General features: G+C 38.6%; 2 protein-coding genes and 2 long non-coding RNA genes across 5 annotated transcripts in view; 1 reads left to right on the top strand and 3 right to left on the bottom strand.

Moving 5' to 3' along the window:
• Nucleotides 1–27,913, bottom strand: part of LOC307159169 (cytosolic phospholipase A2 gamma-like) — a gene marked incomplete at both ends in the record, with an annotated part of 202,050 nt that overhangs the window by 113,243 nt on the left and 60,894 nt on the right. The window lies entirely within an intron of this gene.
• Nucleotides 1–27,913, top strand: part of LOC307158889 (cytosolic phospholipase A2 gamma-like) — a 36,138-nt gene that overhangs the window by 1,692 nt on the left and 6,533 nt on the right. Inside the window, exons 3-5 of the mRNA XM_079871864.1 lie at nucleotides 5,031–5,142; nucleotides 5,221–5,363; nucleotides 26,876–27,077. Coding sequence (XP_079727990.1) covers nucleotides 5,031–5,142; nucleotides 5,221–5,363; nucleotides 26,876–27,077 — 457 coding nt within the window. The remainder of the gene's footprint in view (nucleotides 1–5,030; nucleotides 5,143–5,220; nucleotides 5,364–26,875; nucleotides 27,078–27,913) is intronic.
• LOC307158906 lies at nucleotides 1,998–13,044 on the bottom strand. 2 transcript variants are annotated; one of them, XR_013821292.1, is made up of 5 exons: nucleotides 12,992–13,031; nucleotides 12,837–12,906; nucleotides 11,945–12,142; nucleotides 3,481–5,360; nucleotides 1,998–3,324 (listed from the first exon to the last, which is right to left on the bottom strand). It is a non-coding gene; the product is annotated as an uncharacterized lncRNA (long non-coding RNA). The 2 variants fall into 2 exon arrangements; XR_013821291.1 differs by having other exon boundaries at nucleotides 2,004–4,915; nucleotides 5,246–5,360; nucleotides 12,992–13,044.
• Nucleotides 16,741–18,535, bottom strand: LOC307158908. The gene is made up of 3 exons (XR_013821294.1): nucleotides 18,475–18,535; nucleotides 16,926–16,972; nucleotides 16,741–16,815 (listed from the first exon to the last, which is right to left on the bottom strand). It is a non-coding gene; the product is annotated as an uncharacterized lncRNA (long non-coding RNA).

Below are 27,913 nucleotides of genomic sequence, written 5' to 3'. Positions count from 1 at the left end.
ATCAAAAAAAGGATTTTATTGGCATTGATGGTTCCGCCTTTAACATTCATAGAACCTTTATAACGCACAAAATGTTCTTTAAAGTAGAACAATTTTCTTCAGATAATTCAAATGTTTTTCACACTAAGATTTTTTAAAAAGAACTTAAAGGTACAATATGCAAGAATTTTGCATTAAAATATCCCATAATCTCCAGGCCAGTGTTATATATTTTGTTAAGTTGATTACTTACAATATCCCAAATGTTTCCAACTATTTTTAAATCGTGAGAAAATTGCGATTTTAACCAAGGAAACGGGGCGTTAGAGCAGGGGGGAGCTGGGACTCGCCAGTCAATTGCGTCATATCCGCGTTACCCTCGGTTTCCGCTCGTACTGCGTGGAGACCTGGACAAATGCGGAAGTTGTAGTTGTAGCGTCTATCAAGCAACAAACGTTAGCTTGTTTCGTGCAGTCGTTATGGAACACAATTATTCTTTACCGATTGCAGCTGGTTCTGTCGACAAAGTATGCTTAATTTTATATTTTCCAAATGTAGCATTCGGTAATAGTTATGTTTATGTAAGGGAAGTATTATTGCTTTAGGTTTGTGTTTAGTTTATTGACATCATTTATCACGTCTGGGGCCTATACCATGAAGCCGGTTTAGGTGGCTAGCCAGCTATGTTTCAGTTTAGTTTCCGCCAACCCTGGGTTTTAGGTACTATGAAAGTAGCTCGGCTTTAATCGGTGTTCGTTGCCAAGGTATCTTACACTGCACGGCTAACCTGCTCCGGGGCAGGTTATGTTCTGGATTCAAGATCTCAGACTGAAGTTTGACCAATCAGCTGAGAGCAAAGAAACATATAACCAGTGTCTGTTACAATGACTTCACCTTTTCTTCCAAATCCTGTGGACATCTCAGCGCAAATTGTTTGACGAGCACTTCGTAGAGAAAGAGTTTTTAGCCAGACAAAATCCCCTTGCCTTTCCTGATAGTTACTTGTATGAAAGATACAGATTTTCCGCGCAAGGAATGTCTTATCTTTGCGAACTTCTTGAGCCGCACATAAAGAATTTAACACATCGAATTCATGCACTTACTGTACCGCAATACCATTGCGTTGCATTTTTTTGCAAGTGGTACATACTTGCACGGTGGGTGACGCACAGAAGCTAGGGGAAAACACGGTTTGTCGAACCATTCACAAGGTGGTCCTCGCTCTGCAGAATAGTTTCATTAATAGTGTTCCCCGGACATTTATCGACCATGTCCATAAAAGAGGGCTTTTATAAAATTGCCGGTAAGATATATTGATAGGGTGACATCACATGAACACATTTCAAAGGAAAGCATATTTTGCAGCGATTTTTGTGTGAGCATATCAGTGGACACCCCTGACCACTCGGTGAGTTTCACGTCTTTGTAAACGAAAGTTTAATGTGTTTTAGGAAGGAGTGTTCGAGTGCACCTATACACCCAGTCTACTGGTGGGGGGGGGGGGGGGGGGGGAACGAAAGAAACCTAAAATTCTCGGGACAGCAGCATTTGTCCAAAATTAAATCTTAACCGTTCTATTTCATCAGAAACTATCTGTAAACAGGGCTTTAAGTGTAAAATACCAAACTTGTCCTTTAAAGACAGGTACACAATTCGTACAGAGCGGCAAACCGATGCTTTATTGCGCCGTGTTCTATTTGCGATGTGTGGGCTCAGTAATCTACAAATATATGCTATCCCTTCCCTCGAGAATCTATACCGCTCATGCAGGTAGTAGTCAGAAAAAGCCAACGGGTCTGCCCTGTCCCTGAAAGTACGTTCTCTTTGAAATGCCCTGCGTATGATTATCGCTCCCTCATCCACCACCTCATCAATGAAAGGACACGCCATGACTATGCGTCCTCCTACACATATGGGTGGAGCTCCCTATTTATAGACATTTAATTGATTCATTACAAAAATCACACCAACTAAACAAATAGGCCTACCTTTACTTCTTTACATTTGTTTCACTTTTTGTATGTTCGAATGTATTACATTTATTTTTAAAGTGCATTTGTTTTCATTGTTGGACTGATAGTGGTTACATGAAATAAAATGGCAGCATGCCAGAGAGTCCGATGTAATATGGTCAGTGTTAAAACGGTATTCTGGTTAAGCATCAACTCAGGCTTAGCCTGACAGTTAGCCTGCCCCGGACCAGGCTAGTTTCCCAGCATAAGTTTCCAGGGTAACTGAGTTTGAACTATTTTAAGTTTGCTTTATGAAACAGAATTCACCGACAATAAGTCTGACTAACCAAAATAAGCCTGGCTTATTTTCTAATCTTGTTTTATGGAACAACCCTCAGCTCCTTTAGTGAACAGTCTAGTTCAAGTCTCCTTTAGTGTGCAGTCTAGTTCAAGTCTCCTTTAGTGTGCAGTCTAGTTCCAGTCTCCTTTAGTATGTAGTCTAGTTCAAGTCTCCTTTAGTGTGCAGTCTAGTTCAAGTCTCCTTTAGTGTGCAGTCTAGTTCAAGTCTCCTTTAGTGTGCAGTCTAGTTCCAGTCTCCTTTAGTATGTAGTCTAGTTCAAGTCTCCTTTAGTGTGCAGTCTAGTTCAAGTCTCCTTTAGTGTGCAGTCTAGTTCAAGTCTCCTTTAGTGTGCAGTCTAGTTCAAGACTCCTTTAGTGTGCAGTCTAGTTCCAGTCTCCTTTAGTGTGCAGTCTAGTTCAAGACTCCTTTTTTACAGGGCCCTGACTGAGTCTGTTTCCACCTGAAACATAATTCCACCACAAACATGATCATTACAAGTTTTCTGGAGGCTCATCAAATCACAAAAAGTTCCTTGACTTCCTACAAACACAGGACTGACTGTAATTTATGTCAAGGGTTTTAAATCCTTACACATTTCTTCTGAAGGCCATTGAGGTAGAGGCCTCAGTTTCTGGGGCAGGTTGTGAAAAATCCTACAATAAAAGAGATGTGTAAGGGCCAGTCCCTTTTTTATGCCACACATTCAAATGTTTGCCATAATAAAAAGCCCAGTGCATTCACATCAGCAACTGTCTGAGAACACACAGACAGAGTGTCTTCATCATTTCCTCCACCCTAATAAATAAAAATAGGCCAATGTAAAGCATAACTGTTATAAAGCAGGTTATGTTTGGTGTTCTCTCTGCTGCATACTGACCTCTGTGTGGGAGTGTGTGTGTATGTATGCTGGCTTCAACAGGGACACTGTATTTCCCTCTACTGCAGAACATACAGTCAGCCATATTTAAAACTTAAAAAAGTAGTAGTGTATTGCACACGTTCCCAGTATTACTTGCTTAGAGGAGCCAGCACCAGGGTCAGATTGTACAGCACCTGTAATCACATCCGTAAGCGGCTGTCCATTATTGCTACTCAGAGCCAACTCCTCCGCCAGTGTTTTCTGAATTTAACTCTATTTCTGTTTGCTGCAAACAAGTGTTTGTGATAAAATGTTCACAAAAATAATAAAGGGTTGTGGTAAATACTCACCACTTTGAATTATATTTGTATATTTTGTCTTTATCTGCTGCCAAGAACATTTGGAGTTGGGGTTGCATCTAAAAAAAAATCAATGAATATTAATCTTTCTTAGTACATACATGCACATTTTTTATACATTATAAAAATAGGCTATATTACACATAGGCTACACATACATATACATAATTTTACATAAATATAGAACGTATTTGTTTAACTTACACATTAACAATCAGCAATCTTTCTCCAACAGTCTTCTCTTGCTTTGGCCGCAGAGACCGTATTGTTTCGAGCTTGAAATACATATTTAAATTCATCGTAATTCTGAATGATTATCTCTTGCTCCTCCGCGGAAAAATATATCGCTCTCGCTCTACCCGCGATTGGTTGTTCAGTGTCGACGTCACTCTTTTATGTGCACGCGCGCGTGGAGTAATCATAGCTTGAGGATCAAAGCCTGAGTTGACAGAGAAAGTTGATGAGCTGCATCATGGTACCAATAAAGCCTGATTGCATCGGTTTGGTTTTGTCAACTCAAAACTTATCCTGTAACCCCGAGTTTGTTCAGCTACCTTCATGGTACAGGCCCCTGGTGTTTATGGCCATGTAAATAAATATAGCATGTGTTATACATAAAGATTAATCAGTATTTTGGCAAATGAATAGGGTATGTTCGAATGTACTTTTACAACAATTGTTTAGAACACGTAAAACTGCACCGCATTATCACAACAATGAATTCGACATACAGTAACATCTATGATAACCAATTTAGTATTAAACCTTACTTTTCTTGCGGTTAATTCATTTGAATGAAATAAAAGTGTGATGAGGTTCAAGAGTCAGGAAGGAAGAAGACAGGGGTCGGCGTGACTGGGACTCGTACTTTATTAAAATAAAGCAAAACAAACAAAAGTCGTGCACAACGCGCATTCACCCTGGACACCGCGACGGCACAAAACAGTTCAAAAATGAGAGCTCGGATCCACCGGTTTTCTTTCTCTGCGTCCAATTTTCTCTTCAGTCTCTCTCTCGTTCCAGCGCGCGGCTTATAAGCGGTCTCTCCATGGGATCACAGCAATAAGACACAGGTGTTCGTCATTTGCACTTGACCTACTTGCGTCCCGCTCGTCTCTTCTCTCTCCCATTACAGACCGCGCTGAACCATGCCCCCCTCGCCACAAAAAGCATGTCATTATAAAAACAGAACTTAGCCTCATCCATGAACATGATTTTTCGATTCCCGTCTGACTGATTTACATCCACGGTGGAGTTTAAAACGACAGTTCCCATCATTCCACGCTCCTTCACATCGTCATCAAGCTACGCCGTTGTTGTTGTTTGGAATGTAGCGCCCTCTAGCGGCAGAAAATTCTTGCATATTGTAGCTTTAAAGGTTCTTTGGGGAACTAAAAATGGTTCTTCTTTTGCAGCGCTGCAAAAACTAAAACATTTGAAAGCTTTATTTTTAAGAGTGAAGTGAACCACAAAATATTCAAATCTAAAAAGTATATATAAGTAATCTGTATGTGATTGTTAAATTCTGTCTGTCGCAGCAGTGGTTCGGTGAGAATTGGACACTCTCTGAATAAGAATGAGGTGGAGTTTGTAGCCAGAAGGAGAAAAGATGTTCTGCAAAGCCTGAAGAAACTTAAGATAACCTGCAGTGAGGTACTTCATTTATCTGTCTGGATATTTACAAACTGATGAGCATCAATTGCTTGCTAAATTAAACTGTGTGTGTTTCAGGATGAGGTGCCAAACATTGCATTACTGGGATCTGGAGGAGGAGAAAGAGCCATGGTGGGTTTGCTGGGATCCCTGGATCAACTCAAGGAAGCAGGTCTTCTGGACTGTGTGCTTTATCTGAGCGGAGTCTCTGGATCCACCTGGTACAACACACACACACACGCACACACACACACACACACACACACACACTGTGAAATCTATAAATCGCAAATGATCTTGAAATTGTGCGGAGCTGAATGCAAACTGTAAAGGGTTTTTGTATTTGTGTATACTCACAATAAAAACTAAATATGGTGCTTTACAGTTTTTTTTTTTTTTTTACAATTGCTAGGACACATTTTTCAATACTTAGTTTAGTTACTTTTTTCTAAACTCTTCACAGTCAAGCAACGTTCAACTTGACACAGCAGTTCATTTTACATTCAAAAAACTATTAAAACACTTAATTTATGTCTCAAATCAACTTATCCTTCCTGCAAACACTAAAGGTTTCACCAAACAAACACACTCATAAAAAATACATTTAAAAAACATCAGTATATTTACATTTCATTTACAAAACAAGAATGACACTCTCTACTGTTTAGGTCTATATGTTACATGGTCAGGGGTTGCATTACAGTACAGTATTTCTTACAGTACAGAAGTTTCCATTTGATAGATGGTTACATCTAATTGCTTTGATAGTATTTGATTTTTTAGATTCAGAATATTTTTCAATATGGCATTACTGTAGAAATGGTGCAAATGATATCTTATTATTATTTTTTTGTTGTGTTAGGTTTTGAACTTAAAGGGTTAGTTCACCCAAAAATGAAAATTCTGTCAGTAATTACTCACCCTTATGTTGTTCCAACCCCATAAGACCTTCGTTCATCTTCGGAACATAAATTAAGATATTTTTTATTAAATCTGAGAACTGGATCACTCCTCCATAGGCTTCTAAGACATTATAACTTGCTGGCCCAGAAAATGCATGAAAGACATTGTTAATATAGTCCAAGTGACTACAGTGGCTCAATCTTAAGTTTATAAAGCGACGAGAATACTTTTTGTGCGCAAAAAACAAACAAAAATAACGACTTTATTCCACTATTCATTTCCTTCTCTCTGGGCCTCAAGTTTTTTCACGTAGTATAACTGCGTAGCGCTTCTGTGTTATACGTCACACGCACCACACACATGACCAGCGTCGGCCAATAGTGAGCCTACGTGTGACGTATAACCAGAGAATGTCTAATAAGGGGAGAGCTTCCACTCTCAGTAAACTTCCGGCTTCTGAACTGGTTGCAGTTCCACTCTGGCTCCACATGAGGGCGCTCACAGGACGAGTGCAGAATGAATGGAGGTCTGTGGTGCTGTACTCCTCAAAATCCACTTTACTCAGGATATAATTTTTTGTCTAGTAATTTGAATGTTGTATTCGAAAGGAGATGCAAAGAAATTACACATTTTTTAGAGTCACTTATTTGCTTTAAAAAGTCTTTTAAAGTGTCAATGACGTAATACATATCGTAGGACCAGAATTACTGCTTAACGGTAGGGCTGAACGATTAATTGCATTTGCGATAATATCGCGATATGATGAAACGCGATTTTCTAACCGCAAAAGCTGCGATTAAACTTTGGTCACGTGACACGCGAGAGTAAAGCAGTCTGCACTACGGAGGAAGCATCAACTTGGCACGCTACGCATAGACCTGGCATAGGCTACAGGAAAGAACAGTTTGTGTTTAATTTATGTGATATTGTGTTATAGATTCTCTCCAACGATTTTGTATCTATTCAGATAATTTCAGAATAGAGTCTGAGCTTAGTTTTAAACACAGATACGTGATGGCGCTGCGTGTGCTTTATAAACAACCATATTCTGCTTGCTTCTAATTCCTCTGTCTCACACACACACGCACACACGACACCACTCGAACCTTCCGAAAAATAATCTTTCATAAAGTTCGGAAAAGTTGAAGCGAATTACAAGGACATTCGTGGGCTGCATTGCACAAGATGCGCTATAAGATACGCGTGTTTTGCTTGATGTTACTCCTGTAGTCTCGCCCGCCGGTATTTTCCTTACAAATGCTCTAAGAAGGCATCATATGTCTTTTGGAATGCAGTTGGCTTATATATTAAAAATATGAAAATCACCGACAGAATAAGCTGCTTTCAATTTCAAATAGTCACACGCGCTTTGTGAAGAGCGCTTGAGCATGCGGCTGTGAGCGACTCCGTCTACGTGGCTAAATGTACTTGCATCTCAAAATGCTTTAATGACGCGAAATTAATGTAAACGCTGTCAGTTATTTTAACAGACAGGACAAACCACATCTTATATTTCAAAAGAGATGAAAACGTTAAGACAGCCTACCCTTAAATACTGAAAGCACTCTTTGTTTATTGCTTGTAATGTTTTTAATGTTTTTATTTTATTTGCTTTTATGTTTTGAAGCTATATTAGTTAAAATTCTTAACATGTAGTTGTATTTATTTTTAATGTGTAATTCTTTTTAAAAGTAGCTACTTATTAATAAAACTTAAAATATTTATAATTATAAGATTAATTAATAAGAAAAAATTTTGATCGGCTTCCCATCCTATTTTACAATGATGTATTGCTTGTTTTTGTTGAAATGATAGAAAAGATAAAGAGCTTACAAAATAATCGCATATTAAATCGCAATCGCAATATTGGTAAAACTAATCGCAATTAGATTATTTTCCAAAATCGTTCAGCCCTACTTAACGGCAATCCTTCAGTCACTTTGGTGCGTTCGCGCTCTGCACTTTCTTTTCACTCAAGGCATCGACAACACAGCTGACACAGGGAAACACGATGCCACGATGCCATCAAGCGGCATCTCTGGTCGTAATCAGTCCTTCACTGACCAATCAGCGTTCATTAGCAGAATGCTAGCGTGTTATGGGCAACAACAACTCAACTTGTAAGAAATCGAAAGGACATAAGTACTCGTTCATTCAACTATCGACCTATAACCCATGTTGAACTTGCAAAACCTACAATCAAATCTGAGATTTCTCAACGGCAATCGTGTGAAAGAGACAAATTTAGCCGTCTAGCCCCATAGACTCCCATTCATTCTGCACTCATGGGCCCCCAGTGGAGCTCTGGTGGAACTGCAACCAAAATTTGGTACAATAGGGCTTAATAGGGAGTGGGCAGGCTCTCTGTAGACGGGCTCTGGTATAACACAGAAGCGTTACGCAGTTATATTACGTGAAAAAACTCGAGGCCCAGAGAGAAGGAAATGAATAGTGGAATAAAGTCGTTATTTTTGTTTGTTTTTTGCGCACAAAAAGTATTCTCGTCGCTTTATAAACTTAAGATTGAGCCACTGTAGTCACTTGGACTATATTAACGATGTCTTGGACACTTGGACTATATTAACGATGTCTTTAATGCATTTTCTGGGCTAGCAAGTTATAATGTCTTAGAAGCCTATGGAGGAGTGATCCAGCTCTCAGATTTAATAAAAAATATCTTAAAGGTGCTGTATGTAACTTTTCTACTAAAATGAATCCTTTTTTATTGCCTGTGTGTGAAGGGGTTGTAATCTCACATTAAAATGATCCACTTTGCGGGTTTTGCTATAACCTCGGAAAGCAAGTATTCTTATTTTTATGTGAAGGTGCCGGGTCGGATTTACTGCGAAATCCAGTGACGTGACCTGCACGCGCGCTCCCGAGCCTCTCGCCTCGTCTACTGACTTTGCACTCAACAGCGACGAGACTGCAACTTATGACATGGACTTATGACTTATGCAACTTATGACATGTCTGATTACACTACGAAATGACCTGTGTCGTACAACACAGACTCCAACACAAAAAAAAATTCTGCTGAAGCTCGTAAGGCCAGACGTGAATCGGATCAACTTCTGGTGAAAAAACACGGCTCAACATCGGCAGGGCATTTGAATCATGGAGAAACATTATCTACAAATCTAGAATGTACATTTCCTGAAGAAAATGTGAAGTGGTGCTTGCAGTGGCAAAATTCGTCACGGTTGATAGGGTTCCATACTTATCATGGTACGAGCATGGAGCATTAGTTCAACGTCAAGCTGATAAAAGTAGCCTATTATTGTAACGTTGCAGTGGGAGTTTACCTGAGTTTCCAGCATGTTGTGTGATGCTTTCTCCGGTGTGTTGCGTCTCAGTCTGGAAGGTACCCACAGTGCTGTTTATATACTGTCTATGCACAGTGCTCGCTCATAAATTCGAGCATGTGCAAGAGCACGCGCTTGTAAACTTATTTGTTGCAATCTGAAACATCACCGCTAGAGGTCGCTGAAAACTACATACAGCACCTTTAATTTATGTTCCGAAGATGAACGAAGGTCTTACGGGGTTGGAACAACATAAGGGTGAGTAATTACTGACAGAATTTCATTTTTGGGTGAACTAACCCTTTAAGCATAAGTTCAAAACCTAAAAAAAAAGAAAAAAAAAAAAAGATATAATTTGCACCATTTCTACAGTAATACCATATTGAAAAATATTAGTTCTGAATATTAGAATACTATATTAGTGAAAAAATATTCTGAATCTAAAAAATCAAATACTATCAAAGCAATTAAATGTAACCATCTATCAAATGGAAACTTCTGTACTGTAAGAAATACTGTACTGTAATGCAACCCCTGACCATGTAACATATAGACCTAAACAGTAGAGAGTGTCATTCTTGTTTTGTAAAGGAAATGTAAATATACTGATGTTTCTTAAATGTATTTTTTATGAGTGTGTTTGTTTGGTGAAACCTTTAGTGTTTGCAGGAAGGATAAGTTGATTTGAGACATAAATTAAGTGTTTTAATCGTTTTTTTGAATGTAAAATGAACTGCTGTGTCAAGTTGAAAGTTTTTTTTTTTTCGTATTGTTTTGCGCACAAAAAGTATTCTCGTCGCTTTATAAACTTAAGATTGAGCCACTGTAGTCACTTGGACTATATTAACGATGTCTTTCATGCATTTTCTGGACCAGCAAGTTATAATGTCTTAGAAGCCTATGGAGGAGTGATCCAGTTCTCAGATTTAATAAAAAATATCTTAATTTGTGTTCCGAAGATGAACGAAGGTCTTATGGGGTTGGAACAACATGAGGGTCAGCAGGGTTCTCAAGTCTCACGCATTGGCCGTGAGACACACACGCAATTCAACCAGTTCACACGCTCACACGCCACACAATGTATTTCTCACGCTGAAAAGGCAATGCCAACCAAGTTGTCCTACTATGGAACGCCAAAAGGGTCAAATCTCGCCACTAACAAAACGCCTTTCATTCTCAAATGCCGGTTTACGGCGTTTAAGACGAAAAGATGGCGCAAAGTACGCGTTCTGTGGTACAAACGCCGCAAATTACGGCGTTTGCAAAGCAAAATCGTCGTCATTATCGCCGTTTTTTTGATCCAGTCAACAACGCCGTTTCTGACGCCGCAGGCCATCCATAATGCGCCGTAATTTGCGGCGCTTCTGTCTGACAAAGACGGCGTAAAAGCGGCGTTTTGTATAATATTATAATCAGCCCCTCCCTTTTCTTCAAAGTTCAGCCCATCTAATGAAGCAAATGGAAAGACATATGTAGTAGATTGGCGATCTGAATGATCGGGTTCTGTTTTTCTAACGTTGTTAGGACTAGTGTTTGGACTTTTATCGTGTCATATTTAGGCGCTTTATTATTAGGCGCGTGTATCCCCCTTTTTCCTTTATCATATGTGGGTAGATTTTAGCCTCTGTTTATATTCATGTCTGTGAAATACATTAGATTTCTCAGCAAACTTACTACCTTTAATAGGGCATTGGTCTGCGTGCACAGGCAGCGGTGTCGTTTTGCTCTATAGTGACAGGGGTTCGAATCCAAGGTCCGACCGTATTATTTTCTTTCCGTTTCGTTTATTGGTCTGTTGGTGTATGTCTTTTAAATTTCGGAAGACTACCCGATAGCTGACAACTGATCGAGTAGCTGGCGGTAGGCTACTTATACGGAAATGACAGACTGCAAGGCTTAGGTGTAGCAACTGTTTTAAGCTCATACTTTAAGCTCATTTTAAGCTCAACTGTTTTGTAGCAACGCTTTTTAAGATCATAAAGCTCTGGACTTTTAGCAGTTCCCAGGATAGCTAAGTCCACGAAAGGAGGTAGAGCCTTCCTAAACGATTGAACTATTAAAACAAGAGATGACGCCAGCCCAAGCGAGGACTACCGCTGCTCTTGACCATCATACAAGACTGTAATATATTTCACATATAAATTATTTATTATCACGCTGCCATTGCCTTAAAATGGACATTAATATTGCTAATGTAACCCTTATTACGAAGTAGTAGAAATAATGTACATAAGGTTTAATAGTCTAAAGTAGTCGTAGAGGCTATCATGAATATGATTTGGACCAGAATCAGAAGACGCTAAATTGTTAAGAGCCTGAGAATTGAATATCAATATAAAAAAAATGCCACACCAGAATGACAGTTTAGATAACCTGTATTAAATTCACAGGGTGGAACATACATACAAAGAAAGAAAACACATTTATGAAAAATAACAAACTAAAATAATAAAGTGCGCACGTAAACAAAACAAAACCCTCCTTTTCAGTATCTTTGAGCTCAGTTCGTCCTCGGTTCAACTTGCCTTGGTTGACAAGAGTTCAGTTTCACCGTTGGGGCCCTTTTTTTTAGTTTGAGTTAGTGTTTGTCCTACCACAACAAAGATGAAGAGGATGATCCGGGCAGTTCGTCTAAAGCAATTTGATTCGTTGTCAAGCACGATTGGCTCGCCACCCAGCCACCCGGACTGGGAATCGATGACTCTCTGGAAGAACGTCTGGAACGTCTGGATCTGTATCACTCCATGGAAAGGATCTCTGCACGATGTTCCCAACTCTTACCAAAACCTGACCTATAAAAGGCCAAATCATTTCTTTCAATTACCATTCAGTGAATAATTGGACTGCTACGGGATACTACAAAATAAAATGAGATAATATTTCAGTACACCCATAATGCAATATAAAAATATTTCTCTCGTTGTACAACAGCTCTTATGTTTCTTCTCAGGTATCAAAACTATATGAATTTCTCTCTAGTATCAAAAATAAATTTACATAAATTGCATCCTTCATAAAGACACATTTCAAATTCAAGTTTTATGAAACCTTACGGTAGTAACATTAACAGTATGAAGAATAAAACTGCATGAATTGCATGTAAACATTAATCAAATTGTATCACTTTAAATTAGAGGCATTAAGGCATTAGTGTGCTTATTTATCCCCCTCTGCACCGGTAACAGTGGAAAGAAAGCACTAAAAATTTACCTCTTTAAGCTTCAGTGACCACAATTAAATCCACAACCAGTATTTCGCTAGCCTATTGTGGCTAATTACCTCATTAACATATGCACACAGCAGGCTTCACACCTTTAGCTTTACACAATGAGCACCTTTGCATTGATTCACCCATTAACACAGATTAACATAGATGCTAGCGAACTCATAAACTCAGCAACTAGGTTAAATACAAAAATGGGCATCAAAAGCCTGGCCTGTTAGCATGAATATTAGCGAACTCAGATGCCTAGATAAACAACTCACCATTTTAACGGAATTCACTGCCTTTAGCTCCGTGACAACAGTGGATTCAGGCACAGCTTTCGTTTACACTCTATATTACAACAAGGTATAGTCAGTATAAGCAATAATGATTACAGAACTTGTTTAATTCACTCCATTTTGTTTTCTCATCTTACCAAGCAGATAACGCAGCCTCCTATGCTCAAGTGTGCAAGCGCCAAAAGAACGTGCAGTGACGCAAAACTAGAGGCGTAACTGTAACGGAGCCTAGCTGGCAGCTGATTGGTCAGCTCAGTGCCTCATAGAATTCCCCCATTGGCTCACTTACCAGTCCATCAAAGATACAAAATAAAAGTTAACTCTTTCATGACCGGGTTAGACAGCTAAATAGGGTTTCTCATTATTAAACCTGGCTACACTAATATGGAGGTAGATTTGTGTCTTTATTATTCAATCAAAAAAAAGGTTGCTTCAATCAAAAAATATATTTTCAATCAAAAAAACCCGTTTCAATCAAAGAAAAAAAGTGTTTGAATGCAAAAATATATTTGAGACTCAAAAAAATGCATTTGAACACTATTTTTTTTTGCTTGAAAATGTTTTTTTTGATAGAAGTGAAGGTTTTTTTGTTTGAAGCAACTTTTTTGATTGAAGTATTGTTGTTTTGTGTTTGGGCCATATTATGGGTAGGACATTTGTGTCTTTATAATTCAATCAAAAAAGAAGTTGCTTCAAACAAACAAAACATATTTTCAATAAAAAAATCACTTCAATCAAAAAATAAACCTTTTCAATCATAGAAAAAATGTTTTTGAATGCAAAAAAATATTTGAGATTCAAAAAATTGCACTTGAACACTTTTTTTTTTATTGAAAATGTTTTCTTTGATTGAAGTAATCTTTTTTGTGTTTGGACCATGTTATGGGTAGGACATTTGTGTCTTAATTATTCAATCCCAAAAAAGTTGCTTCAATCAAAAAAAAAACATTTTCAATCAAAAAAAAATAATTTCAATCAAAGAAAAAACTGTTTAAATGCAAAAAAAAAAAAAAATCATTTGAAGTGTTTTTTTTTTATTGAACTTTCTTTTTTTTTGAATGAAGTGAAAAAAGTTTTGAAGTCGTTTTTTTTTTAAATCATTTTGACACAAACGTACCGCAGTGGGGGCGGGTGCTTCCCCATTGGTCAGACATGCTTGAGTGACAAGTGTCTACACCAACGACGTCTTTCTGACAAGCAAGTCATGGTCGCCACTCGCCAGCGAGCCAGGAAGCAGTGGTGGAGTTGTTGGTAAGTAGATAAAACCGTATTAAAATGATTGGTGTCACGTTATTAGCCTACTCTGTTTGATATTTCGATTAAACATACAGCTTGCTAACTTAGCTCACGTTGACTAATTTGTGTGATGGTGTTAGATATCTGACGCCTCATATTGTCAGGCAGGCTAGCAGGGTGCGCTAACGGCTAATTGAATTGTTTATTTCACTTAAGTAACGTTACAGAGGCTTGCTATGTGCTAGTGCTATATTGTGTTATAATACGTAACGTCATTAGTGGTCAAACAACAGTCCACAGGCCAACTGTTGCCCACAGCGCTGCCTGTTTAGCAGCAACAGGTCATGCAGAGCCTGAGTCTATCTTCTCACACAGCCCACAGGATTACAGCTATTTGACCGTCCCGCTCTCTCTCTCGCTCACGGGTAGTGGTCTCCCCACCATCACAGTCAAATGCTCGCAGACACAGAGGCAGATGCTGTTATTTTGAGAGCGGGGCTTACATATGCCGTCCCGTACGGAAAATAATGTTGCATACCACCGGTAACATGAATATATATTCCGTTGCTCGGTGCGCAAACTAGCTGTGTCAGGCATTATTTATAAGTAGCCTAATGTCCTGCACAACTCCACATGGAAAACTGGCAGTTCAATGAAGTGATGCTTATTGTCTGACATAGTGTACAAGTAGTTACTAGCTTAAAGTATTGTGCCAATAATGATCCTTCTGGTAAATTTGGCATTCAGTTGAGACACAAAAGCTCTTAGTTTAATGAAAATCTTTGGAAAAGAAGACAAGATGGTTTGTTTAATTAGTATTCATTTATTTAGATTTCTAATATCATATAGTATTGTCCTGTCAACCCATTACAAGTCTTGCCTTATTCAGTGTTGATTTATTGACATGTTTATGTAAGATGTTTTATTAGAAGGTGTGTGAGTGAAAGTTGTCTGAAGTTGTATTTTTCTATTTTATTGCAATGCTGATTGATAATGTAGGACTCTGGTCCTGGCTTGGCCTAAGTTTTGGTGTCTCTAGGTGCTGTGCTCTGTAGGCATGACACATTAATTTCTTTATGTGATACTTTATTTTTTGCATCAAATTATTTGAAGTATTGATAAGCAGTATTGATATCGATACAGGTATTGCTGCACTCTCAATTATAACTGCTCAATAGTGTCGTATGGTTACTTTTATTATACAAGCCATCAATTTTGATGGCTTGTTAGTGTAACCGTTAAGCATAATGGCATTAATGCTATATATAGCGTACATTTAGCCAGATATTTTTTATTTTGTTTTGTTTTTTTTTTAAAGTAGCTAACTAGCTAAAGCCTTAAGTAGCTGAAATTAAGTTGTCTCGTGTCTCTGTCTGCAGCAACACACACACACACACACACACACACACACACACACACACACACACACACACACACACACACACACACACACACACACACAGACAACGATAGCTACCTACATTAACTGCAACATCTTTCCAGGCAGCAGATGGACTAATTGTTTTTCCTGTTGATCAAATTATGTTTTTTTAGGCCAAGAACTCCACTAAAACTTTTTGGAACAGGATTGCTTAATAAAGGTAAGAATGGATGGGTAGATTTTATTTATGGTTTTGCTCTTTTTATGTGTCCGGTGTATTGTAGGTCATAACCATTTTCACAACAGCCATCTTTTCTCCCTCCCATTTAGAAAGACCAATACTACACATCACCTCTTGTGCATGTCTTCATGGCAAGGCGATTATCACATACTCAGGTTACACTCCACTTGCTGTTAACTGGATTCACACTTTTTAATCTTTTTAAAAATATATATATATATATATTAGTCTTTTTAGACTCTACCTGCTTCATCTAAAGTGATTGATGGTGTTATTGTTGATAACAGTGGTTAACTTAGGATCTAATCTCTCATCCCAGTATGACGAGCAGGCAGCCACTGCCGCTGCGCAGACTTTTCTGTCAGTGCTTAATCGCACCATAGAAGAACCCAGGCAGAGGAGTCAGGACATGCCTACTCCTTCAACTGTACAAAACGAGATGTCCAGGTAGTGTAGCCAGCCAGCAGTAGTGCATTTATTTTTCAAGTCAGCCATGCGGTATCAGAGCTGAGGGTGTAGCAACAATAGTCTTGACTCAAATGCACGACTCAAACACAGCGTTAGGCAGGGTAACAGTCTTTACTGGAAAAACAGGTTCGGTACACAAGTAATCCATCAGCGGGGGCAAACAAACCAGACAGGGATCAGGCAAAGGCGAGGTCAACCAGAACACAGGCAGGGGTCAATACCAAGGAACTAGAAAATACTACAGAGCAATAAAGGCTATGAAGTAACGCACGGGGACAAAAAGACGAACTGGCAACGGACAGGGGAAACACAGGGACTATATATACACACACACAGAACAGGTGAAAGTATTGAGGGTGGGGACAGACAATCAAGGAGGAGGACGAAACCACACGAGGAGGGAAGGGGAATCTGAAACGAGAGGAGAAGTCAATACAACAAGATGACACAGGAAACAGAACTATAACATGGACCGAGTCATGACATGCAGGTTGTAGGGGATTTGTGAACTTGTAAGTGTAAGTGTATAAGTGTACTTGTATGAGATAGTCAGTGCATTACCTGCAATAGATAATGGGGAGCACAACCCCAAAATGGAGAATCAGCAGCAGAGGTGATGTGTAGTATTGGTCTTTCTAAATGGGAGGGAGAAAATATGGCTGTTGTGAAAATGGTTATGACCTACAATACACCAGACACATAAAAAGAGCAAAACCATAAATAAAATCTACCCATCCATTCTTACCTTTATTAAGCAATCCTGTTCCAAAAAGTTTTAGTGGAGTTCTTGGCCTAAAAAAACATAATTTGATCAACAGGAAAAACAATTAGTCCATCTGCTGCCTGGAAAGATGTTGCAGTTAATGTAGGTAGCTATCGTTGTCTGTGTGTGTGTGTGTGTGTGTGTGTGTGTGTGTGTGTGTGTGTGTGTGTGTGTTGCTGCAGACAGAGACATGAGACAACTTAATTTCAGCTACTTAAGGCTTTAGCTAGTTAGCTACTTTAAAAAAAAAAAAAAAAAATATCTGGCTAAATGTACGCTATATATAGCATTAATGCCATTATGCTTAACGGTTACACTAACAAGCCATCAAAATTGATGGCTTGTATAATAAAAGTAACCATACGACACTATTGAGCAGTTATAATTGAGAGTGCAGCAATACCTGTATCGATATCAATACTGCTTATCAATACTTCAAATAATTTGATGCAAAAAATAAAGTATCACATAAAGAAATTAATGTGTCATGCCTACAGAGCACAGCATTTAGAGACACCAAAACTTAGGCCAAGCCAGGACCAGAGTCCTACATTATCAATCAGCATTGCAATAAAATAGAAAAATACAACTTCAGACAACTTTCACTCACACACCTTCTAATAAAACATCTTACATAAACATGTCAATAAATCAACACTGAATAAGGCAAGACTTGTAATGGGTTGACAGGACAATACTATATGATATTAGAAATATAAATAAATGAATACTAATTAAACAAACCATCTTGTCTTCTTTTCCAAGGATTTTCATTAAACTAAGAGCTTTTGTGTCTCAACTGAATGCCAAATTTACCAGAAGGATCATTATTGGCACAATACTTTAAGCTAGTAACTACTTGTACACTATGTCAGACAATAAGCATCACTTCATTGAACTGCCAGTTTTCCATGTGGAGTTGTGCAGGACATTAGGCTACTTATAAATAATGCCTGACACAGCTAGTTTGCGCACCGAGCAACGGAATATATATTCATGTTACCGGTGGTATGCAACATTATTTTCCGTACGGGACGGCATATGTAAGCCCCGCTCTCAAAATAACAGCATCTGCCTCTGTGTCTGCGAGCATTTGACTGTGATGGTGGGGAGACCACTACCCGTGAGCGAGAGAGAGAGCGGGACGGTCAAATAGCTGTAATCCTGTGGGCTGTGTGAGAAGATAGACTCAGGCTCTGCATGACCTGTTGCTGCTAAACAGGCAGCGCTGTGGGCAACAGTTGGCCTGTGGACTGTTGTTTGACCACTAATGACGTTACGTATTATAACACAATATAGCACAAGCACATAGCAAGCCTCTGTAACGTTACTTAAGTGAAATAAACAATTCAATTAGCCGTTAGCGCACCCTGCTAGCCTGCCTGACAATATGAGGCGTCAGATATCTAACACCATCACACAAATTAGTCAACGTGAGCTAAGTTAGCAAGCTGTATGTTTAATCGAAATATCAAACAGAGTAGGCTAATAACGTGACACCAATCATTTTAATACGGTTTTATCTACTTACCAACAACTCCACCACTGCTTCCTGGCTCGCTGGCGAGTGGCGACCATGACTTGCTTGTCAGAAAGACGTCGTTGGTGTAGACACTTGTCACTCAAGCATGTCTGACCAATGGGGAAGCACCCGCCCCCACTGCGGTACGTTTGTGTCAAAATGATTTAAAAAAAAAACGACTTCAAAACTTTTTTCACTTCATTCAAAAAAAAAGAAAGTTCAATAAAAAAAAAACACTTCAAATGATTTTTTTTTTTTTTGCATTTAAACAGTTTTTTCTTTGATTGAAATTATTTTTTTTTGATTGAAAATGTTTTTTTTTTGATTGAAGCAACTTTTTTGGGATTGAATAATTAAGACACAAATGTCCTACCCATAACATGGTCCAAACACAAAAAAGATTACTTCAATCAAAGAAAACATTTTCAATCAAAAAAAAAGTGTTCAAGTGCAATTTTTTGAATCTCAAATATTTTTTTGCATTCAAAAACATTTTTTCTATGATTGAAAAGGTTTATTTTTTGATTGAAGTGATTTTTTTATTGAAAATATGTTTTGTTTGTTTGAAGCAACTTCTTTTTTGATTGAATTATAAAGACACAAATGTCCTACCCATAATATGGCCCAAACACAAAACAACAATACTTCAATCAAAAAAGTTGCTTCAAACAAAAAAACCTTCACTTCTATCAAAAAAAACATTTTCAAGCAAAAAAAAATAGTGTTCAAATGCATTTTTTTGAGTCTCAAATATATTTTTGCATTCAAACACTTTTTTTCTTTGATTGAAACGGGTTTTTTTGATTGAAAATATATTTTTTGATTGAAGCAACCTTTTTTTTGATTGAATAATAAAGACACAAATCTACCTCCATACCACTAACAGTGAATAATATATTTTGTACTACCTTTAACGGTTCATTCTGATGTCATATAATATAACGATTATAAGACTGTTTTTTTTTTGTTTGTTTTTTTGGTAGGCCTAACAATAAATTATTTGTTTTCTGTAGAATCAGAATCAGAAATTCTGGTGTTATTTTTAGGGGACCATTGTGGAAAAGGGTAGCCTGACTACGTCAGACTTCTTACTTCCGCTCAATTTCATTTCGCTTCTGTACTCAGTCTGAGACAGCGTAATAGCTTTCCGTTTTCCTCCGGCCTGAAAACAGCCGGCCAATCAACGAACAGAGGGCGGGCTGAGAGCCGTGACGTAGACGCTGATTGTACCGTGGATGCGTAGATTTACTTCACATAATCTGCAAAAGTCGTTCACAGCCATGTTCACTCCGGTATTTCGCTCGATGGTTTTGTTTTCGCATCATACATGTGTTTACAGTGGAAGTTAGATGCGGCTGAGCATGCGCATAACACACGCCATAACCAAACGTTATGTGATTGGCTTACGGGTAACCAATGATTTTAAACTTCAGACAAGCGCCCCCCGCGAGAAAGAAAACGCTTTTCAATTATGCCATGCCAGACTCTGACTACGAAGCAAAGCGAAGTAGCAGAGTTTGGTATTACCAGGCTAGGAAAAGGGGGCTAGAGATGGAAAATGTAATGGTCATTTTTGGCAACAGACTTTTTTCAGTAATTTTACGGAATTTTCCGTTAACCTTAAAACACAACACAATACAATGCCTCAGTAAAAATACATGGGAAAACTGTAAGAAATATCTTCTCGTATTATAGCCTAATAGGCCTATGCCCTATTTTTATGGACTGTAAATAATAAAGAGTTGTGCGATGTCTGTATTTCCATAATGGCTAATGCTACTTATTGTATTAGGTTTTTCTTTTAAATGTGTATTTAAAAAAAATAAATTGTATTGTATTTTTCTAAAATAAAATCTTAAATTTAATTGTTTTAGTCAAACTTGGACTCAACACATTTGGAATTGCCTATTTACTGGAGCAATTAAAAACTTTTTTTTATTAGGCTATTATTTAAATAGCCTATATATTATTCTGCGGACGTCTTGTTCAAGCCATACAAAAATTTAAAAAAAGTCTGGTCTGATCATATGATGTGGACCATCTCTGCAGTTCAGCACTCTAAAGCCTAGTCAAGTCGCACCACGTTTATTTATACCACTTTATACAATACAGCATATTGCTTTAAAGCCACAAATATCATAACTAGGCTTACAATAATTGAGACATGCAAGAAATTCATTAAAATCAGAAAGACAAATGCTATTGTTTCGGCCTCAAAGGCCCCGGAAACATGGTTTGTTTGTTACTTAGGCCTACTTTAATCCAAACCCGATCTTTTTGGTTTGCTTCTTATTTATTAAATCCAGGCCATTTGGTTGATGAAACATTAAATAAAATTAAGATAGAAATTATACAGAATGAAATTCACTTTAAAGAAAGTCTTTCAAAAAACAAACTCCTAATGCTGTACACTATTCATAATCAACATAATAAATGAAATAAAATAACAATAGCCTATAATAATATTTAAACATAAATATGAAACTAAATAAGAGTGGAGCGATCGCTTGGGCTGTGAGCGATTGAGTGTATAGTGCACTGGAAAAGAGTGGATATTGAGCGGAGAGTCATGGTGAAAAGTAACTTGAAACTTTTTTAAATGGGAAGCGTCTTGGTTCACCCTCCACATATCAGAAAATTCATATCTAACGCTTTATTACACAAAACATTATTATATTTATATCACTATCACCTGGAGAATAGCCGATAAAAAAAATTGTTACACATCAATATGCTACAGATGTAGGCTTCATATTTTATTGCTATTTGGTATGTATTGTTTTTTATCATTGTGTTGTTGGAGGAATTGAAAGTTTTTGTTCCTCGTTTTTACGAAGTAGGCTAGGCAATATGTAGCAGGCTAATACAATATTAGCAATGCTAGCAATATTAATGTCCATTTAAGGCAATGTCAGTGTAATAATAAATCATTTATATGTGAAATATGTTACAGTCTTGTATGTTGGTCAAGAGCAGTGGTAGTCCTTGCTTGGGTTAGCGTCATCTCAGTCTCCACTGGTAATGGTTCATCTTCATAAGAGGCTGGATCTCGACGGGCATCGTCGAGATCTGAAACTATCCCTGCAACAGTAACAGGGATACTTGCCTTATAGCAAGCTCACCGCCACTATCCTCTGGCCGGGCTGGGCCGGGCCCTTGATCAAGAATTGTTACAAAATGCAACACGTCATGTGTCATGCGCAGCATCTAACGCCATACTCCACTAGCACGCATCACACCGGGGCGGGATACTAGGCTTTAAAAATATATATTTTGTTTAAAAATGCTATTCTAAAACCTTGTTGAATTATATTAGAGTAGCCTAGTAGGCATACTCCGGCCATTCAAAGTTCATTCTTGTTCATTTTCTGCACCGTTCACGTTGTGTTTTTTTTTTTTTTTTTACGTTTCTTTATTCGGATCCATTTGCAATACATTCCATTCTGAATAAACAAATCAGTTTACATGCTTCGTCCTTGTTGCATTATTCATTAAGATATAATTAATAAATGGACGCACATTTATCCGTGCACTTGATAAATGTTGCAGATATGTTTTACTATGCACAAACAAATGCCTTTCAACTTATGTGTGCAAAATTCAGAAGTAAATGAATGTGCAGCAATTTGTACAAATAGAGAGTCTGTAGGCCTACTATAGCCATTCAATTAGCGCATTTAGTTTCATATTTGTTAAAATATTATAATGTTATTTTTTTCTATATGTTGATTATGAAAAGTGAACCGCACGAGCAAAATATGATGCGGAATATATCGGGAGACATAGAGTGGGTCAGACATGATTTTGACCACTTCATTAAGTTTTGTTTTGTAGAAAGCTTTTCTTTAAAGTGAATTTTGTTTTGTATAAATTGTATCTTAATTTTAATACATTTTTCATCAACCAATTGCCTTAAAGGAGAACTCGGCAACTCTAGCGAACTCTAGTCACTTCTTCGCTGATTTTTCCTTTTGTTGTCGCATGTTTTCCCCACGAGCTCCCCCTACAGCTGTGGGGGGGGGGCGTATATTTCACAACACGGTCGTAAAAAACTCACTTGCGGCGGCCTCCTCCCCCTCTCCACCGCTGCTCATGTGCGTTTGTTTTGATCGGAGCAAGCCAACTGTATCGTGTGGAGCTATGTCTACCGAGGTGGGTAATCTGGTAATACATCATACATGCATGTGTGTTTATGTCGAATTGCCGTAAAGCAATTCGTGTTTCGCGCTCGTTCTCGTTCTCGCTTCTCACGAGACTTCCAATTTCTATCTTACCGGGACGGTAGTCCCCAAGTTGCAAGGTTGGTTTTCCGCCTGGGAACGCTGGGGGGAGCGGGGAAAGTCACCAATATCACCAGAACAGGGGTGCGTTTCCCGAAAGCATCGTTGGCCAACTATGGTCGCAAGTTCATCGCAATGTCCATTGAACTCTATTGGTAACGACGGAACTTGCGACCATAGTTGGCCAACGATGCTTTCGGGAAACCCACCCCAGGTTGTTTAACCATCCAAATGATTTCTAGACAGTTTTATTAAGTTAAAAAAGTTACCAAGTTCTCCTTTAATAAATAAGAAGCAAAATATAGCAGCAGTCAGTATAATCCTGACTGAGGCGCCGGCGCGGTCATTGCATCTCATCATATAAATTAACCGAAACTCAGTGCATGCCCATACAGACATGAGAAATATATCTAAAAAAAAAAAGAAAATAAAAGCTTGAAATGTCTTAAAAAGACACAATTCAAAACGAAAAGAAATAGGCTACTCTCTGATCATGTAATCCATTATGTGCATTTATCTCTAGCCGGGTTCAGAGATGGCGATCGTCAACTTCATCTTTGCAGCCACTGACAGAAAACACTATTTATTAATCAAAATCAATGCATGCGTGTCAACGGATTTACAAATGCACATCTTGTTTATTTAGGGCTCGGAGCCTCGGACACAACGGGCTCGGGTAGGGTCGGGCACTCGGGCTTGATTTTATTGGGCCCGATCTAAGCTCTAAGATGGACTATATCGTGAAGCATCTACCTAGGCCAATCCAAATCATTATAATCAGCAATAGAAACGGACCCACAACGGCCACTGTAAGCAGGCTTAAAAAGTTGCGCATTTTATGATCTTTAAAAGCGAGATGGACTATATCGTGAAGCATCTAGGCCTATATAAATCATTATAATCAGCAATACAAACGGACCCACAAAGCAGGCAGTACAGTAACAGTTGCTGCACGCATTAAAGCCTTACTAGGCTATACCAGCTGTCATTTCCGTAAAAAGTAGCATATACCACCTGCTATTCAATCAGTTGTCAGCTACCGGGTAGTCTTCCAAAATTTAAAAGACATACAGCAACAGACCAATACAAAAGAAACGAAACGGAGAGAAAATAATATCGTCGGACCTTGGAGTCGAACCCCTGTCACTATAAGAGCAAAATGACACTGTTGCCCATGCACGCAGACCAATGCCCTACTGAAGTAAGTTTGCTGGGAAATCCAATGTATTTCACAGACATGAATGTAAACAGAGGCTAAAATCATTCTATATACCCATATGATAAAGGAAAAAGGTGGGTACAGTGAGGTCACCCAATGAAGAAATAAAAATATGACACGATCAAGTCCAAACACTAGTCCTAATAACGTTAGAAAAACAGAACCCGATCATTCAGATCGACAATCTACTACATATGTCTTTCCATTTGCTTCATTAGATGGGCTGAACTTTGAAGAAAAGGGAGGGGCTGATTATAATATTATACAAAACGCCGCTTTTTACGCCGTCTTTGTCAGACAGAAGCGCCGCAAATTACAGCGCATTATGGATGGCCTGCGGCGTCAGAAACGGCGTTGTTGACTGGATAAAAAAAACGGCGATAATGACGACGATTTTGCTTTGCAAACGCCGTAATTTGCGGCGTTTGTACCACAGAACGCGTACTTTGCGCCATCTTTTCGTCTTAAACGCCGTAAACACCAGCGTTTTGAGAATGAAAGGCGTTTCGTTAGTGGCGAAATTTGACTCTTTTGGCGTTCCATAGAGCGGAGCGAGCGTTTTCAATTCATTCCTATGGAAGTCGAGCTTCACGCTCGTGCAATGCATTTTGGGATTGACAGCGGACCGGCGAAAGCGTTGAGAGCGACCGAGAGCGTCAAAAGGTTGGGCAGTTCTCGACTTTATGCAAATATCAAGCGAAAAACGCGGTTGACAGCCAATTGCTGTGAGGTTCGGGATGTGACGTCTGTTTTGAGAGTTTAAAATATGCAAATTGTGCCGGAGTTTATGCTGGATTTAGTGCGTAAATCATTTTGTTTACAAATTACACTTTGCAGTTGTTATATATATGTTAACGATTTTATTTTGGATGTGTTCATTGTGATTATATTGGCTGCAGGTTTATAAAAGTTTGTAAAATTGAAAGGATATCTTTGCTTGGGGCATTTGGAAACAAGCTTGTCTATTTCTAAATGTAATCGCGTGCATCGCTGATGATTATACTGTCCGTGTGTTGAAAAAACTTAGATTAAACACACTCGCAACAGACACACCCCAAAGCGGAGACGTTACAGCGTTGCCAGCGGCACTGAGCGGACTTTTGTGCTGTAGTGGACACGCACCGTAACGCGCGTCAAAAACGTGCGTTTTCGGTGACCCAAAAGCGCACGTCCAGAACGTGTGTTTTAAATAGCAGATCACACGTCGAGGACGCGCGTTTTGATGCAAAAAATTTGACGTTAAGACCGCGCGCTTTTATGGCAAATCGCGCATTTGGCTGTCGAAACACACGCTTTTGACGTGCCAGTGTGCAATCAGACGCCTGACCAGGAGTTTATGAATACTTTGGCTTGCCATAGAGAAATGACACTTCGTGTCAATCGTCGGTGTACCTTGCCGTGACCAATGACGTATGATATTGTGGGTGTGGATAAACGTCTGGATAACGTGCGTGTGGATAAACGTGTGGATGAACGCCTGGATAACGTGTGGATAAACATGTGGATAAAGGCTGGATAACGTACGTGTGGATAAACGTCTGGATTAATACTTATATTCTATTATCTTTACTATTGTGCATTTTTAATTTTGGATATGATCATAACACACACGTTTTCATGTTTTTGTGGGTTGGGCAACAGTGTAGACACTATCAATATGATAATAATTAGTATAATTATATTTACGCAAGATTTAAGATTTTAATATAGTAGGACTGCAACAAGTGTTAACTATATGCCAGTTAGATAAAGGTAAATCAATTAATTAAATCTTGCAGTTGGTATTTGACAGATTTTACTGCCTACAGCAATTTTATACATTTAGTAAACATGTCTAAATGAAATGCCTAGTTTAAAAAAGGTGTTAAAGGGGATGGGATCTGTATCGGGGTGTTGGATTTTTAACAACATCCCAATAGTAACCAGCCCAAACAAACGACACTCATTTACAGATTATCATAAAAAATGAATGAGGGGATAGTTATATGTGAACACTTTTTGTATCACCCAATACATGGCAATTCATAGACTTTGCAAATATTATGCAATTTAATATTGATAACAAAATAACACTGTCACCTTTTGTGTTCCCGGTCAAAAATGAATAAATAAATTGTGGAATATTTTTTGTTAATTTCTCAGCTTATGTGAATTATTATTTAACCTTTACATTATTTGTTGAAACCATGGTATTAATAAAAACTAGGCTACACAATAGTAAGAGCTGAACTGTTGCTTCATTTATCCAATTTGGAAAAAGTGCTAATTTGGAATTCCACCATGGAAAAAGTGGGCCGGTTTTGGGCCTGAAAAGTGGCCCCACTCCGGCCCTCGTACATGTATCTATTTGAATTAGAATATATTTATCTGTCAGGAAAAATTTACTGAAATGCACATCCCTAATAATAATAATAATATTAATAATAACTATTATTATTGCTTCTATTTTCCAAATACCTGAAGTACTCTGACTCTACCACAAGGGAAAGTTTGTACACTGCTCAGTCCCTGTCGTGGCACTAAGCACTTTTCTACGTCAAAGACTGTTTTTATAAATATGAAAGTTGGTGTGGATTTTAGCGTACTCTGAGGTCAAATCTGCGCGTATGCACGTTTTATAAATGAGTTCCCTGATCTCAAGAGGCACTCTTGAGTCTTGACTCATGACTGATGCTAGAGGCTGCGGTCTTTAGCCTCCTTGTTAGCGCGCCTGCCTCCCACGCCGGAGACATGGTGGTCGAATCTCGCTCGGAGCAGGTCGAGTAGAACTGGTTACACACACACACTCACTCTCTCTCTCTCTCTCTCTCTCTCTCTCTCTCTCTCTCTCTCTCTCACACACACACACACACACACAATCTCACAGATGGGTTGAATGTTATAAATGAGAGCATATGTTGTTCCTCTGAAGGTGCATGGCCTCCTTATATCAGGAGCCAGACTGGTCAACCAAACTAGAGACTGTGAAAGGCAAGATCGTCCAGAGACTCAGCGGTCCTGCAGTCAGCTGGACAGATGCTTTTGCCAAACTGATGAAATATTACAATGAGAAAGACCTATTCAGCTTGACTGACGCCTGGGCAGTGATAGCCGTCACAGAAATTGTGAAAGAGGTCTGTAACTATTCATTACACAACCCTTCATCATTTATGTAAGATAATATTTTAATAATAATTTATTATTTTTAATAGATTGTTGATAGCAGGACTTGCCCTTGAAGCTCAAGGGAAATATTACTGTAACATTGATCTGATAACAAACTACTGAAGATCAACCTGGCAGGAAACATACACAAATCTGAGATTTCTAAATCTTTTTTTATCCTGGAAATAAACAATGTTTCAATTCACAGCTACAACTGAAGATATCAGTGATAGTGTGAACAAAGTCATGCATGTTCACTTTTAAAGGGGTCATATAATGGTACATGCACTTTTACAAGTTGATTGTACTGAAATGTGTGTTGGCAGTGCCTGTACACAACCATCATAAAATGATAAAAATCCATCCAGTGTTTTTTTTTTAATCTCCTTATATGTTTTCCCCTGTCTCAAATCAAGCCGTTCGATTTTGTGACGTCACAAAATCGACGCCCCTCCCACGATTGTTGATTGACAGCAGCGTTTCAACACAGACCCGCCCTTACTCGTGAGCGAGCTGTCAATCATAGTCCGCGCCAACCGGCGCGTTCATTGCTGATAGCTGGAGCACTGTCTATGAGCAGAATGGCGTCTAAGCGATTGTGGTGTTCTGTTCTTGGGTGTAATAAGGAACACAGCATCATTTTGATGTTCCTAAATCAGAACTGCTGAAGACGCAGTGGCTGAGTTTGTTTTCGAATGGAATATTCCCCACGATCAACGCCAATGCTTTCATGTTTGCGTGAATCATTTCACACACCAGGCTGCTTTACAAACGAGGGTCAGTAAAAAGTTGTTTTTGCTAAGAA

Source organism: Squalius cephalus (genome assembly GCF_949319135.1).
Source record: "Squalius cephalus genome assembly, chromosome: 5".
Classification (NCBI taxonomy): Eukaryota; Metazoa; Chordata; class Actinopteri; order Cypriniformes; family Leuciscidae; genus Squalius; species Squalius cephalus.
Note: the sequence above shows the minus strand (reverse complement) of the source record. Positions and strands in the feature narration are given on the sequence as shown.